The 16932-nt window shown below is 53.9% G+C and overlaps 1 protein-coding gene across 5 annotated transcripts in view; it reads left to right on the top strand.

Moving 5' to 3' along the window:
• LOC119957060 (adhesion G protein-coupled receptor E1) overlaps positions 1–16932 on the top strand; it is a 71147-nt gene that overhangs the window by 14883 nt on the left and 39332 nt on the right. For all 5 annotated transcript variants that reach the window (XM_038784687.1, XM_038784685.1, XM_038784686.1 and 2 more), the window contains exons 2-3: positions 7767–7859; positions 12331–12489. In XM_038784687.1, the coding sequence (XP_038640615.1) occupies positions 7767–7859; positions 12331–12489 (252 nt within the window). The remainder of the gene's footprint in view (positions 1–7766; positions 7860–12330; positions 12490–16932) is intronic.

Below are 16932 nucleotides of genomic sequence, written 5' to 3'. Positions count from 1 at the left end.
ATCGGGAAATAGGGAGATTTCTAGACCGGAGGGCTAGTAGTATGGTCTTCCAGATGGTACCATTCTCCCGCTCGACCTGTCCGTTACCCCGGGGGTTATAGCTGGTCGTCCTGCTAGAGGCGATGCCCCTGTCAAGCAGGAATTGACGCAGCTCGTCGCTCATAAATGAGGACCCCCGATCGCTGTGAATGTACGCGGGGTAGCCGAACAGTGAGAAGATGGAGAGTAGGGCCTTAATGACGGTCGATGTGGTCATGTCGGGACAGGGAATGGCGAAGGGGAAGCGGGAGTGTTCGTCGATAACCGCCAGGAAGTAAATGTTGCGGTTGTTAGAGGGAAGGGGCCCCTTGAAGTCAATGCTGAGACGTTCAAAGGGGCGGGATGCTTTGATCAGGTGTGCGCGCTCGGGGCGGTAGAAGTGCGGTTTGCACTCGGCGCAGATGTGGCAGTCACGGGTTACTGTCCTGACTTCCTCGATAGAGTAGGGCAGGTTGCGGGCCTTAATGAAGTGGTGTAGGCGGGTCACCCCTGGATGGCAGAGGTCTGCGTGGAGGGAGCGGAGGCGGTCTATCTGCGTGCTGGCGCAGGTACCGCGGGACAGGGCATCAGGAGGCTCATTGAGCTTCCCAGGACGATACAAGATATCATAGTTGTACGTGGACAACTCGATCCGCCACCGTAAAATCTTGTCATTTTTGATCTTGCCCCTTTGTGCATTATCAAACATGAAGGCTACTGACCGTTGGTCTGTGAGGAGGGTAAACCTCCTGCCGGCCAAATAGTGCCTCCAATGTCGCACGGCTTCGACTATGGCCTGGGCTTGCTTTTCCACAGATGGGTGGCGGAGTTCGGAAGCCTGGAGAGTTCTGGAGAAGAAGGCCACGGGTCTGCCCGCTTGGTTCAGGGTGGCCGCCAGAGCTACTTCTGAAGCGTCGCTCTCGACCTGGAAGGGGAGGGCCTCGTCGATGGCACGCATCGTGGCCTTTGCGATGTCCGCTTTGATGCGGCTAAAGGCCTGGCAGGCCTCCGTCGACGGCGGGAAGGTCGTGGTTTGCATGAGGGGACGGGCCTTGTCCGCGTAGTTGGGAACCCATTGGGCGTAGTATGCGAAGAACCCTAGGCAGCGTTTGAGGGATTTGGGGGTATTTGGGAGAGGGAGTTCCATCAGGGGGCGCATGCGTTCGGGGTCGGGGCCTATCACTCCGTTACGCACTACGTAGCCGAGGATGGCTAGGCGGTCGCTGCTAAACACGCATTTATCCTTATTGTACGTGAGGTTAAGGAGTTTTGCGGTTTGGAGGAATTTCTGGAGGTTGGCGTCATGGTCCTGCTGGTCGTGGCCGCAGATGGTGACATTATCAAGGTACGGGAAGGTAGCCTGTAATCCGTACTTGTCGACCATTCGGTCCATCTCCCTTTGGAAGACCGAGACCCCATTCGTGACGCCAAACGGAACCCTAAGGAAGTGGTAGAGGCGCCCGTCAGCCTCGAACGCGGTGTACAGTCGGTCACTCGCGCGGATGGGGAGCTGGTGGTAAGCGGACTTAAGGTCCACAGTTGAGAAGACCTTGTATCTCGCGATCTCGTTTACCATGGTAGAGATACGGGGGAGAGGATACGCGTCCAGTTGCGTAAACCGATTGATGGTTTGGCTGTAATCGATGACCATCCGGTTTTTCTCCCCCGTCCGGACCACCAGCACTTGGGCTCGCCAGGGGCTGCTGCTGGCCTCGATGACCCCTTCCGTCAGCAACCTCTGGACCTCGGACCTGATGAAGGATCGGTCCTGGGCGCTGTACCGTCTGCTCCGTGTGGCGACGGGTTTGCAATCGGGGGTGAGGTTAGCAAACAGGGAGGGAGGGTCCACTTTGAGGGACGCGAGGCTGCAGACAGTGAGGGGGGGTATAGGCCGCCGAATTGAAAAGTCAAGCTCTGCAGGTTGCACTGGAAGTCCAGTCCTAGGAGTGCCGGTGCGCAAAGGTCAGGGAGGACAAGGAATTTATAATTTTTAAAAACCTTCCCTTGGACCGTGAGGTCCGCGATGCAGCACCCGGTGATGTGGACGGAGTGCGAACCTGAGGCTAAACCGATTTTGCGTGTTACGGGATGGACAGGGAGCGCGCAGCGTCTTACCGTGTCAGGGTGAACGAAGCTTTCCGTGCTCCCGGAGTCCAGCAGGCAGTCCGTCTTGTGGCCGTTGAGGTGGATCAGCGTAGTCGTTTTGGCGAGCGTGCGTGGATGAGACTGGTCGAGTTGAACGGCCGCGAGCCGTGGAGAAAATCCGTCGTCGCTGTCCGATTCCATGCTGGAGGGACCTTGCGTGGCAGATGTGGAAGTCGGTGGCCAGGATCCATATGTGGGGTGAACGGCCGCGAGCCGTGGAGAAAATCCGTCGTCGCTGTCCGATTCCATGCTGGAGGGACCTTGCGTGGCAGATGTGGAAGTCGGTGGCCAGGATCCATATGTGGGGTGAACGGCCGCGAGCCGTGGAGAAAATCCGTCGTCGCTGTCCGATTCCATGCTGGAGGGACCTTGCGTGGCAGATGTGGAAGTCGGTGGCCAGGATCCATATGTGGGGTGAACGGCCGCGAGCCGTGGAGAAAATCCGTCGTCGCTGTCCGATTCCATGCTGGAGGGACCTTGCGTGGCAGATGTGGAAGCCGGTGGCCAGGATCCCCAGGTGAGGTCTGTTCCCCAAGATGGCAGCGCCCAGGACCCGCACGTGGGGTCGGGGCCCCAAGATGGCGGCGCCCAGGACCCGCACGTGGGGTCGGCACCCCAAGATGGCGGCGCCCAGGAAGCCCTCGTGGCCGCTGGAGGCGGAGCTAGCGTTGCCGGCGCTGTGAGCGGAGAGGCGCGCAGGCCGGCTCCAAGAGGTGAGTGACCGGCATCAGCTGCGGGGATGCGGAAGCCGGCTCCAGGACGCCGGCTAGGTGCATCAGCTGTGGGCGGAGGTAAGGCGCGCGGGCCGGGTGCGGGGGGCCGGGGGCGGGGGGGAGCCGAGTCGCGCTGCGGGCAGGCAGGGACCGGGGGGGCCCGGAGAGGCGAGCCGGTCGGGCGCCGGGGCCCGGGGGGGGGGGTGGGGGGAGCCGGGGTCCGGGAGCGAGGGAAGCAGGGCCGCTGCGGGCAGGCAGGGACCAGGGAGGCCCGGAGAGGCGAGCCGGTCGGGCGCCGGGGGCGGGGGGGAGAAACGTGCGCGGCGGGCAGGCAGAGGCCTGGAGGGGCCGGGGAGGTGCGCATGTCGGCCGGCGGGGCGCGAGTCGGTAGCAGCTGGGGCGGCCCTGGGGGAGAGAGAGAGGCACACAGGCCGTTTGCAGAGGCCTGGGGGAGGGGGGGGAGAGTGCTGTGCAGCTTCCAGAAGCGCTGCAGCCAGCGATTTGGCCTGGCAGACCGTGGAGTAGTGGCCCTTCTTCCCGCAGCTCTTACAGAGGGCGGAGCGGGCTGGGCAGCGCGAGCGAGGGTGCTTAGCGTACCCACAAAAGTAGCAGCGGGGCCCCGCGGATTTATCGGGGCGCCCCGCGGCACAAGCCTGAGGGAGGCCGGGAGCGGTGGGTAGCTGGTGGGAAGCGTGCCAGGAGGCGGCCTGGCCAGGGTCATAGGTGCGCGCGCTTTGATCTGCGACCTCCAGGGAGGCGGAGAGAGTCAGTGTCTCCGTTAAACTGAGTTCGTCTCTTTCCAGCATCCGCTGGCGGATCACGGGGGACAGCATCCCAGCCACGTAAGCGTCTCTGACGAGTAGCTCCATGTGCTCTGTAGCGGACACCGCTTCACAGGCGCAACCTCTCCCCAGGGCACAGAGGGCCCGGGCGTATTGGTCTAGAGACTCACCGGGGACCTGCTTTCTGGTGGCCAGCAGATGTCGAGCGAATACCCTGTTGATGGGTTTGAGGAATTGTCCTTTTAGCTTCCGTATAGCTTCATCATAGTCTGTTTCGTCTTCGATTATTGAGTAAGCGGCAATACCCACGCTGGAGTGGAGGACGTGCAGCTTCTGTGCCCCGGTGGGGGGGGTGGTTGTAGATGCCAGGAACCCTTCGAGGCAAGTCTGCCAGAGCTTGAAGAGTTCTGTAGAGTTCAGAGTTTGCGGGCTGATGCGGAGGCATTCGGGCTTGATGCGGAACTCCATCTTCAAAGTTGTAGTTAATTAAATTGATGCACCATCAATTGCACGCGAGGCGAGTGATTTACCAATGTCAGGCTGTAATTAACTAGAACACAGCCTGGCGATCGTCTACAGTGGAAAGGAACGATCGTCAGGCTTCTGAGCATTTATACCTCGTTGATAGAGGCGTGGTTAACTCAGCCTCTCGGCCAATCGGTCGAGAGGCACATGACCGACCAGGGCCAATGGTAAGCCGACGTTCTGGCCCAATGGCAGACGAGTATGCAGATCATATCATCACACTGTGAAAAGCCCCTGGTCGCCACATTCCGGCGCCTGTTCAGGGAGGCTAGTACGGGAATTGAACCGCGCTGCCGGCCTGCCTTTGTCTGCTTTAAAAGCCAGCGATTTAGCCCAGTGTGCTAAACCAGCCCCTTGTAAAAACTGGGAAATGAGAGGACTGATCCAAACAGTTTTTCCCGACTGGGATGCTACTGGAATTGAAGGTCGGGAACTCTGCGGCGAGTAACTCACCTCCTCACTCCTCAAAACATGTCCACCATCTGCAAGGCACAAGTCAGGAGTGTGAAGGAATATTCTCCACTTGCCTGGATGAGCGCAGCTTCAACAACACTCAAGGAGCTCAACACCATCCAGGACAAAGCAGCCCTGTTTTATCGGCACCCCATCCACCACCTGAAACATTCACTCCCTCCACCACCAACGCACAGCGGCAAGCGTGCGCACCATCTACAAGATGGATCTCAACGAGGCTCCATCAGCAGCACCTTCCAAACCCGCCAGCTCTACCACCTCGGGCAAGGGCAGCAGATACCTGGGAACATACATCACCGCCGGCAAGCTCTCCTCCAAGTCACTCACCATTCTAACTTAGAACATAGAACATTACAGCGCAGTACGGGCCCTTTGGCCCTCGATGTTGCGCCGACCTGTGAAACCATCTGAAGCCTATCTGACCTACACTATTCCATTTTCATCCATATGTCTATCCAGTGACCACTTAAATGCCCTTAAATTTGGCGAGTCTACTACTGTTGCAGGCAGGGCGTTCCACACCCCTACTACTCTCTGAGTAAAGAAACTGCCTCTGACATCTGTCCTATATCTACCACCCCTCAATTTAAAGCTATGTCCCCTCGTGTTGGTCATCACCATCCGAGGAAAGAGACTCTCACTGTCCACCCTATCTAACCCTCTGACTATCTTATATGTCTCTATTAAGTCACCTCTCAGCCTTCTCCTCTCTAACGAAAACAACCTCAAGTCCCTGAGCCTTTCCTCGTAAGACCTTCCCTCCATACCAGGCAACATCCTAGTAAATCTCCTCTGAACCCTTTCCAAAGCTTCCACATCCTTCCTATAATGTGGTGACCAGAACTGCACGCAGTACTCCAGGAGCGGCCGCACCAAAGTTATGTACAGCTGCAGCATGACCTCGTGGCTCCGAAACTCAATCCCCCTACTGATAAAGGCTAGCACACCATATGCCTTCTTAACAGCCCTATTAATCTGGGTGGCAACTATCAGGGATTTATGTACCTGGATGCCGAGATCTCTCTGTTCATCTACACTACCAAGAATCTTGCCATTAGCCCAGTACTCTGCATTCCTGTGAACCACCTCACACTTTTCCGCATTAAACTCCATCTGCCACCTCTCAGCCCAACTCTGCAGCTTATCTATGTCCCTCTGTATCCTATAACATCCTTCAGCACTATCCACAACTCCAGCGACCTTCGTGTCATCTGCAAATTTACTAACCCATCCTTCTGCACCCTCTTCCAGGTCATTTATAAAAATGACAAACAGCAGTGGCCCCAAAACAGATCCTTGCGGTACACCACTAGTAACTGAACTCCAGGATGAACATTTGCCATCAACCACCACCCTCTGTCTTCTCTCAGCTAGCCAATTACTGATCCAAACCGCTAAATCACCTTCAATCCCATACTTCCTTATTTTCTGCAATAGCCTACCGTGGGGAACCTTGGAAAGAATTTGCTCGCCTCCACTGTCGATAAATTGAAATCCTGGGCCTCTATCTCTAACAGCACTGTGGGTGCACATACAGGGAGATGGACTGCGGCAGGTCATGAGATTCATCGCCACCTTCTCAAGGACAATTAGGGATGTGCGATAAACATTGACCGAGCCAGAAATGCCCGTGTCCTGTGAAGCAATAAAAAATAAATTGGGAAAGTGACAACTCCTTTACTAACTCACTGTCTTTGATCACGGCTGGTCACTATTGTCCACTCAGCATTTTATCTACATTGCGAGTATACAAAATGGCCGCCGTGTATTCAGACTAACATCACAGTCGCCGCGATGATGTGTGTGTGTGTGTGTGTGACTTGGAGGGGAAACCAGTTAGCCGGACCATCAACCCACCTGCCTTGCTGTCCCTATTTCTCGGGTTTTCCCAATGTATCAATGGATCCCTGAAAGTTGCCACCCAGGTTGATAGGGTTGTGAAGAAGGCCTATGGTGTGTTGGCCTTTATTGGTAGAGGGATTGAGTTTCGGAGCCATGAGGTCATGTTGCAGTTGTACAAAACTCTAGTACGGCCGCATTTGGAGTATTGCATACAGTTCTGGTCGCCTCATTATAGGAAGGACGTGGAAGCTTTGGAACGGGTGCAGAGGAGATTTACCAGGATGTTGCCTGGTATGGAGGTAAAATCTTATGAGGAAAGGCTGATGGACTTGAGGTTGTTTTCGTTAGAGAGAAGAAGGTTAAGAGGTGACTTAATAGAGGCATACAAAATGATCAGAGGGTTAGATAGGGTGGACAGCGAGAGCCTTCTCCCGCGGATGGGGGTGGCTAGCACGAGGGGACATAGCCTTAAATTGAGGGGTAATAGATATAGGACAGAGGTCAGAGGTGGGTTTTTTACGCAAAGAGTGGTGAGGCCATGGAATGCCCTACCTGCAACAGTAGTGAACTCGCCAACATTGAGGGCATTTAAAAGTTTATTGGATAAGCATATGGATGATAAGGGCATAGTGTAGGTTAGATGGCCTTTAGTTTTTTTCCATGTCGGTGCAACATCGAGGGCCGAAGGGCCTGTACTGCGCTGTATCGTTCTATGTTCTATGTTCTATGATCATGTGTTAGGCGACCGTTTAATTCTGCATCCATCCTTGGAATCTTCTACCTCCCTTGCGAGGCACTTATTTATCCATCTCCTTAGACCTGGGGGACATTTTGTTCAATTATTCCATCACATCTGGCCATTACAGGCAAGGTTCGCCCATCTCGAATTGCCTTTGGACTAGAGAGCCTTCCTTGACCCCCACTTTAGGGGACAGCTGGGAGCCTCATGTAGGCCAGGCCGGGTAAGTGTAGCAGATTTCCTTCCTTCAGGGTCAGGAGTGAACCAGATGGGTTTTAGAAGACGATCAGTTGAAGTTACATGGTCAGCATTGCCGGGACTAGCTTTCAATTCCAGATTTGTTAACTGAATTTAAATTTGAGCAGCGGTGGGAGTTAAACGCCATGGGTTCCTGGCCCAGTGATATTACCACTACGCCATCATCACCTGCTCTGCTGCCTCCCCCTGCCAATACAGGGTGAATGTCACTTAACTGTGTTGAAATGCATTCGTCCAGCGTCTGACTCCTCTTGTTCTGATTTTTTACAGCGATTTGCTTCCACAGTGCGATAATTCTCTCCACAACTGAAGCAAACCAATGTGGCACTGGATTCTACCGTGTACCGAACATGACCTGTGTCGGTGAGTCAGAACACAGAAATTTATTTCCTCTCTTGCTTCAAATGAACGATCAGCCAAGTTACTCAAAGGAATGGCCACAGGGCCACTTTGCTATGAACATTCAAGCCCTTTAACGCTTCTCAATGCTGGCTGGGTGGGTCCGTCTCCGTACCTCGGAGGCCAGACGTTCCTGGGTTCAAGGTCCATTCCAGAGACTTGACAACATCCTTCAGGTTGCCCGCTTGCGGTGTGCTGCGAAGGGAGATAACTCCAACGCTGGATGAGACAGCTTCCCTCTCCAGAGGGCGTCACGGTAGCACAGTGATTAGCACTGTCGCCTCACGGCTCCAGGGTCCAGGGTTCGATTCCCAGCTTGCGTCACTTTCTGTGCGGAGTGATGCACGATCAATCACAGAAACTAAGGAGTAGTCTGAATTGAAGGCTTTAATGTACAAGATGTTTCCCCAGCAGCTCGAGTACAGAAAGAACGATGGCTGCTGGGAAACACGGGTTCTTATACCCCGCCTCATTAGGCGGAGCTACCTTCGTCTTGACCAATGAGAAAGCAACGCTTGGGCCAATGAGCAGCGAGCCTTCTCACACTCCCAGGTACTTTAGTACCTCTAGTCATACTACCGCACGGAGTTCCCCACGTGTCTGCGTGGGTTTCCTCCGGGCGCTCCCGTTTCCTCCCACACTCCAAAGACGTGCAGGTTAGGTGGATTGGCCGTGTTAAAATTGCTCCTTGGTGTCCAAAGGTTAGATGGAGTTACGAGGATAGGGTGGAGGAGTGGGCCGAGATAAAATGTCCGTTCGGAGGGTCGGTGCAGACACGATGGGCCAAATGGCCTCCTTCTGCACTGTAGCAATCCTGTAATTCAGAGGTCGGTGAGATGGACAAAGTGCATTCCGCGGAGGGATTCTCTGCCACGTTCCCCAGTTGTGTGTCTTTCGACGGCGGCCCCATTCACTTGGCAATGGGATTCTGCCTTCCCGCCCCTTGTCAATGAAATTTCCCATCGGAGCCTCCCCATGCCAGTGTGAAATCGTCGAGGGTGGGGGTGCGCTCCCAGCGAGAAAATACTGTCCCTGGCGCCTACTTACAAAGCCTTTGTTCTTCCTGGAACAGATTGGCAGCCTGAATAGTTTGAGGGGGGACCCACTTTGCCGTCAAGCTTGGCTGACCAGGCGTCTCAGCGGCGTCCTCTGCTGGCCGTCACACTCACCCGCATCTTGATTATCCGCCTGTTTGACCGCGTTATGAACGCATCTCCCAGGGCTATCAGATACTGGAGTGGGTCTCGAACCAAGAGCTTCTGGATTAAACGCAGAACTACCGCACCCCCCCTTGCACAATTCCATCGCTCTTTTTGAAGACGAGTAGGGCATTTCTGCCTGGTGTTCCGGCTATTATGTGTTCCCTGATGAGCTGATCATCATTGTGATCAGTGACTCATTTCTACCCCAGCAACTCAAAACTGTGCAATTTCCCCCCTCATTCTTCCAACTTGCCCCTAGTTGCCGGCTCTTCATCACTGGGCTTGACAATGAAAGAAGGCATCATAGCATCACAGAATTTACAGTGCAGAAGGAGGCCATTCGGCCCAACGAGTCTGCACCGGCCCTTGGAACGAGCACCCTACTTAAGCCCACGCCTCCACCGTATTTCCCAGTAACCCCACCTAACCCCTTTTGGACACACAGGGGGCAATTGAGCACAGCCTATCCACCTAACCCACACAACTTTAGACTGTGGGAGGAAACCGGAGCACCCGGAGGAAACCCACGCAGACATGGGGAGAACGTGCAAACTCCACACAGACAGCCACCCGAGGTCGGAAGTGAACCCGGGTCCCTGAGGCTATGAGGCAGCAGTGCTAACCACTGTGCCAGCGTGCCACCAGCCACCCCACTGTGCCACTGTTCCACCATCAATGCCCAGGGTCCCACATCCTGCGGGTCCAGAGTGGACCCGCCCCTTCCCATCGATTGAAAAATGTAACAAGTTGCACGTACTCACATTGGCAATCAAAAGAACGAAAGTCGATCTTAGAACATAGAATAGTACAGCACAGAACAGGCCCTTGATGTTGTGCCGAGCCATGATCACCCTACTCAAACCCACGTATCCACCCTATACCCGTAACCCAACAACCCCCCCCTTAACCTTACTTTTTATTAGGACACTACGGGCAATTTAGCATGGCCAATCCACCTAACCCGCACATCTTTGGACTGTGGGAGGAAACCGGAGGACCCGGAGGAAACCCACGCACACAGGGGGAGGACGTGCAGACTCCACACAGACAGAGACCCAGCCGGGAATCGAACCTGGGACCCTGGAGCTGTGAAGCATTTATGCTAACCACCATGCTACCCTGCTACCTTGTTGAAACATAAAAGGTTTTGTGTGGAATGGTTGGATGCTGGGAGGAACTTCCCCCTGGTGGGGGATTCTCAAACTGGAGGACAACACTTCGAAAGGAAGTGGCCTCACATTGAACACGGAGTTGCGGAGAGATTTCTTCCCCCCGGAGGGCGGCTAGTGTTCGATGAGCAATGGAGGATGAGCCATTGAATATATTCAAGGCTGAGTTAGATCTGCAGGGGACTCGGTGGTTAAGGGGGGATCGGCAAGACAGTGGAGCCAAGGCCACAATCAGATCAGCCAGGATCATATTGGCTGGCAGAGAAGGTTTGATGGGCTGAATGGCCTGCTCCTGCTCCTTTTTCTTGTATTACGTTCTTATTGGACTCCACTGGGGCAATGCTGGCCTCCTGCGGTAGATGTTTTGAAAGTTTATTGAGAAGATGTGGGCTTCGTTGCCATGGCGAGCATTTGTTGTCCATCCCTAATTGCCCTGAGCCACCTTGTCGAGCCTCAGCAGTCCATGTGGGGTAGGTACACCCACAGTGCTGTTAGGGAGGGTGTTTCAGCATTTAGCCCCAGTGACAGTGAAGGATCGGCCAATATATTTCCAAGTCAGGACGGTGAGTGGCTTCGAGGGGAGCCTCCAGGTGGTGGTGTTTTTAAAATTCCCTTTATAGGACGTGAGCATCGCTGGCCGCGTCGACGTTTATTGCCCATCGTTAATTGCCCTCCATTTCAGATGGGCACTTGATAATCAACCACAACGCTGTGTGGATCTGGAGTCACATGTAGGCCAGACCGGTTAAGGAGGGCAGATTTCCTTCCCTAAAAGACATTAGTCAACCAGATGGGTTTTTAACGACAGTCGACAATGGTTTCATGGCCATCGTTAGACTTTGAATTCCAGAGTTTCATTGAATTCAAATTTCACCATCTGCCGTGGTGGGATTCGAACCTGGGTCTTACTCTGGGTCTCTGGGATACCAGTCCAGTGGCAACACTGCTGCCCCATGCGTCGGCTGCCCTTGTCCTTCGAGGTAGTGGCACTTGATAACGATCACAAGATTAATTCTTGGGATGAGAGAAGAGGTTGAATAGATTGAACCGATATTCTCTGGGGTTTAGAAGACTGAGAGGTGACCCTATTGACATGTGTCCCATTCTGAGCTGGAGCAGGTGGAAACCGCGAGGCCGTGGCCCTTGACTGGAGATTCAAAGAACTAAGCCTCACCGTCTTGGGATAAGAGGTCGATTATTTAAGGTTGAGATAAGGGGGACATTCTTCGCTCCGAGGGTCATGTAATTCTTTACCATGGAGCGGTTGCGGGTGCTCATCGATCGGCGCTGAGGGGATGTGGGGAGAGTGAGGGAAAGGGGGCCGATAGGTGTGGTGGTATGAATGTGAGCACTGCCATTGGTGCAGAGCATTGGTTTCCCATTGGCTCTGGCTGGTCATGTGCCTATCGTCCGATTGGCTGGGACTAGTCATGTGACTGCTCACCAATTGGTCGAGAGGCAAGTAGACCCCGCCTCCAAGGCGGGGTATAAGTACCCAGTGTTCCTGGTGGTCGACCACCGGGCTAACAACTAGCTGATTAAAGCCACAGTTTGGATCTGCATCGTGTCTCGAGTCCAATTGATGGTACATCAATAGGTTATCGGGGACAGGCGGGAATGTGAAGTGGGGGGTGCAATCAGATTAGCTGTGGCCTTATTGATTGCCGAATGAGCTCGAAGTGGCCAAATCCCGCTCTCTAACCATATGTTAAGAAGTCTTCCAACACCAGGTTAAAGTCCAACAGGTTTATTTGGAATCGCTAGCTTTCGGAGAGCTGTTCCTTCCTCAAGTGAGTGTAGGTACTCGCCTGAGGAAGGAGCTACGCTCCGAAAGCTAGTGATTCCAAATAAACCTGTTGGACTTTAACCTGGTGTTGTAAGACTTCTTACTGTGCTCACCCCAGTCCAACGCCGGCATCTCCGGTTGGTACATCTGGAAAGTGGGGCGGAGTTGGAAGATTGGCCACGGTGGAGGAACGGCTTCAAGGTTCATACGTTTTAGTCCACTTATTCCTTATATTCTTACATTTATATTAAAACCCATAATCTTTCTCTTCATTTCAGATGACAATGAGTGTGATGGTTCTCAAGATAGTTCAAACGCAAGGTGTGGTGTGAACACAGAATGTTACAATACAGTTGGGAGTTTCTATTGTACCTGCAAGAAAGGATACTCCAACCAGGCAGGAAAAGCTAACTTTACCACAATGACGAACTGCCACGGTATGAACCCCTTTTTGACTAGTCTACTAATCCATCACTTTTTGGCATGATAGCCGAGTTCATTCATTCACTTCAACCCACTTAGCACCGGTCAAAGGGCTAAAGGTCATGGGTCACCGCCTCCACAGCTTTCAATGCTGCATTCCCAACCTGCACTGGGAACACTGAATGAGCAAGCCCCCCCCCCCCCCACCCACCCCCTGCCGATGCTCCAAATCAGTCCGCCGGCCGTAAAGCATGTGGCATGCATTGACCTGTGAAGAAGGTCGAAGGGTTTGATTTTCGCTGCACTGCCGTCACCCATATGCGCGTGTGGGGGGGGTGGGGGGGGGGGGGGGGGGTGGCGACCCTGCTCCGTGAGCTCCCCCACGTACGGCGAGTGAATCAGGGACAGGCATGGTGGGGGACTTTTGGGAGGGGGGGGGACTTTTGGGAGGGTGGGGCCTTTCAAGGGATCAAGGTCTCCCGGGTCTGAGATCCAAATAGAACATAGAACAGTACAGCACAGAACAGGCCCTTCGGCCCTCGATGTTGTGCCGAGCAATGATCACCCTACTCAAACCCACGTATCCACCCTATACCCGTAACCCAACAACTCCCCCCCCTTAACCTTACTATTAAGACACTACGGGCAATTTATCATGGCCAATCCACCTCACCCGCACATCTTTGGACTGTGGGAGGAAACCGGAGCACCCGGAGGAAACCCACGCACACAGGGGGAGGACGTGCAGACTCCGCACAGACAGTGACCCGAGCCGGGAATCGAACCTGGGACCCTGGAGCTGTGAAGCATTTATGCTAACCACCATGCTACCGTGCTGCCCCTACCGGCAGCTCAGGATCGAAGTGTGAGGGAACATTCCTTCTGGATCTGCCGCCTTGCGGGCACTCCGCCCGGACGTCCATTCCTCGTGGCTGACCTTTCTGCTTCCCGGGCCGGGCCGAGGCTTTTGTGCAGCAAACGGGCACAGGCGGGGCCTTCGCAGGGACCCCGGACCGCAACTGTGGCGCACCCCGATCAATTACTCACATCTTGGAAGACTGCCCCCCCCCCCCCTCCCACCCCCCCCCCCCCCCCCCCCCACCACTCCCCCGACAAAGTTCAGCAGGAGGGCTCAGAGAGCTTCGTTCAGCCGCTGCGGAATACTATTGCCGGGTAGTGCGCATCACAGCGCTGGCTAAAATAAACAACATGGCCGACCCGGGGCAGCGAGTGTTGTCAGGCGCGCGCGTCATCACTCAATCATCGCAGCCCAGGCTCATGGCGCTCGATCGCCTGAAATTCCACCCTGCAATCAGGAGCAGGTGAACCACCCCCCCCCCCCCCACCCAACCACCGCTGACCAAATCTCTGCCCCCGCCCACTCCCTCCCCCCCCCCACCATCCTAGCCCAATCCCATTTGGCTTTCAACCTAAGTAACCTCACGGGGGGGGGGGGGGGGGGGGGGGGGGAGGCGGGGGTCCGAAACTGGGGATACGGTGGTAAGTCTAACACCAACATGCCTGGCTTTGAGGAAATTACCCAGCCTGTTGCGAGTCTACCCTTGGCACGGCGGGCGCCTGCAGCGGCCTTGGCAAACTAGTCGGTACGGCAGGCATGTGACGCATTAGGTGGCGTGCGTGGTGGAATGGCTTATGTTGCATGGAATGCAAGGGGATCCACCGCGGGGCACTGTCAACGCAGGTAAACTGGCGGCGTTGGTTCAGTTGGCATGGCTGGCGACGTTGTATTTTTAATACCGCGGGTTGTCTCGACAAAAGGCGGCGTTGGCAAAGCATGGCTGACAGAGAATACACTGGCCAGCGGGGGCTGTGGCTGGTTTAGCTAGTCTGCACGCAAGGGCAGAGGCAGGTGGCATGACTGGCGTCCTCTACAGCAGGCAGAGGTACTTTGGGCATGACTTGATTATTTCAATGATGCATGGCTCTACCCAAGTGTTTGGGTTTGCTGAAACGATGGAAGTTCAGGTTGGAGGGAGCTGTGGTGGACGGGTCAATATATATGGTTCAGGAAATAGAAGCCACTTTTTCATTATCTCTCCCAGCTGACCAGGCGTCCCCCAAATCTCGTCAGGCGAGATTTCTACTGTCCTCAATAAACGAATATTCACTCCACTGTAACAAAGATTCCTCGTTCCTGAATACAGAGTGTTCTATCGTGGAACTCCCATTGTGTTCTTGAGTAAATGGTAACCATCTGGATTGATTCTGAAGTAGAATCTGCCTGAGACAGGGGTTCGCATTGGGCCTCCGTCTGGTTTCGGTTTGCTGACATCCCCTCCATTTTGTGGCCAACACCCCCCCCCCCCCCTAGCTCCTTTATTAAGTTATTCCTGTTCCTCAAACCGTCTCTCCGAAATGGTTAAAGTGACCCTCAGAGTCCCTCAACGGCTCGGCATCCGAGAGCGCTCCAGAGGCTTGCCCATAGCACGGGTTATGCCGTGCCAGCTGGATGCAGTGGAGCGAGTCGTGGGTAGCCGGGAGAGATAGGCTGCGGGGGGGGGGGGGGGGGGGGGGGGGGAGCCCTCTGGGGAGAGCTATTGGATTTGCAACTGCACAAACCTTGGCGTAAAAGTGATTCGTACCTGAGTGAGAGTGCAGTGTCTCCTCCCGGTGGCGGATGACTGTAAATGCGATCTGGATTGCTGGCTTTGTGATGTACCCTTCTGGATTTTGTCAGTGATTTGTTTCTGGGACCATGGTGACTGATTAGAGACATCGCCAAATTCCTTCGCTACCCTCAACCCATTGACGTATCTGTAAAAGTGATCGCTCGCTTCTTACCGCAATGGTCACTAAGCGATGGATTCTAACATGCCACCATCAGATGACAAGAGCTCGCTTCTCAACTGCCTGCTGATGTACAGCAACGAGGACCTTTGGTAGATGTCATCATTGAGTTCAATGCCCATTGATTTGAACTGGCTTAATTTACAGTGTTCAAATCGGCAGAACGATTATACCGTTGAGTTACCTGACTGAAAATAGAGAATGTAAGAGGTCCTTCAGAAACCCCAACGGTAATCGTCTTGTATGCCAAAACTCTTAATCTGATGTGGACTGTCAATGGCCCCTTCAGAAACCACCTTCCCTCTGACAAGCTGTATTGAGCTGATGTTGAGGTTAATTCTACGTTGAACCCTTGACGAGAGGACAGTAACACCCCATGGAGTCTGAGCTTAGCGGGATAACTGGATATTGATGCAATGATATTCCTGATTGCCTTGGTACTAAAGGGCCTATTCTTAACTGTCCTCTTTATTCTAGCTCCCCTCCCTCTGTCTCTTTGTATCTTTCCCTTATTTGGCTCCTTCCTGACTCCTAACATCCATATAGTCTTTGCGACTCATAGTCATGGAGTCATAGAGCTTTACAGCAGAGAAAGAGGCCCTTCAGCCCATCGTGTCTGCGCCGGCCATCAAGCACCTATCTATTCTAATCCCCCTTTTCCAGCATTCGGTCCGTAGCCTTGCCTGCTTTGGCGTTTCAAGTGCTCATCGAAATGTTGAGAGGGTTCCCGCCTCCACCGCCCTTTTCAGGCAGCGCGTTCCAGACTCCCACCACCCTCTGGGTGAAAACGCCTTTCCTCAAACCCCCTTGAAATCCCCTGCCCATTACCTTAAGTCCATGTCCCCCCTGGTTAGTCGTCGCTCAACTAAGGGTTAAACCTTCTCCCTTTCTACCCTATCTTGTAATTTTGTGCGCCTCAATCAATCATTCTGATGAAGCGGCCCACAACATTCCCAGTTGTCCCACCAACACTGTGCGCTGGAGCGCGATGCTGGAAGGCCCCCTTGCTCATTTGTCCATTTTTGACCTCAATCTCACCTCCCCCACTTCCACGCCACCGACGCCGAACCCATTTCTCCAGTCATTTTCTCCCGATTTTCCGCATCCGCTTTCTGGTCCTTCACCAATTCAACTTCTTCAACGTCCCCAATCATCTCACAGGTAAAAACTTTGTATCTGACAATCCTTTATCAATCTTGACTTTCCAATCTCTCTCGATCGTTCTACTGGAGCCATTATAGAACAGTTACAGCACAGAAGGAAGGGATTTTGTTTGTCGTTACCATGGCGCCCCTCTACAAGAGCACATCAGCTTGTCCTGTACATTTCCCCCATGTAACCTGGCAGACTATCTCTCTTCACACATGTATCCAATTCTCTTTTGAAAGCTAGGGTTGAACCCATCTCTACCTGCGACATATTCCAAATCCTGGCCACCTGCTGCATATAAAGGTTTTTCCTCAGGTTGTTTTCTGTTCCTTAAATGCTCAACGTAAATGGTTGTCCTCTGTTCCACCGATGGGATCAGCTTCTCCCTCGCTACCCTGTCGAGAAGCCTCATGATTTTGAAAAGTTCATCAAGTTCCCTCTCAATCTGCTCTTCTAAAGAACAAGTTACTATAGAAATACTGTGGCTAGCAGAGCAGGTC

Source organism: Scyliorhinus canicula, chromosome 25 (assembly GCF_902713615.1).
Source record: "Scyliorhinus canicula chromosome 25, sScyCan1.1, whole genome shotgun sequence".
NCBI lineage: Eukaryota > Metazoa > Chordata > Chondrichthyes > Carcharhiniformes > Scyliorhinidae > Scyliorhinus > Scyliorhinus canicula.
This window is presented reverse-complemented; position numbering and strand designations above follow the sequence as displayed.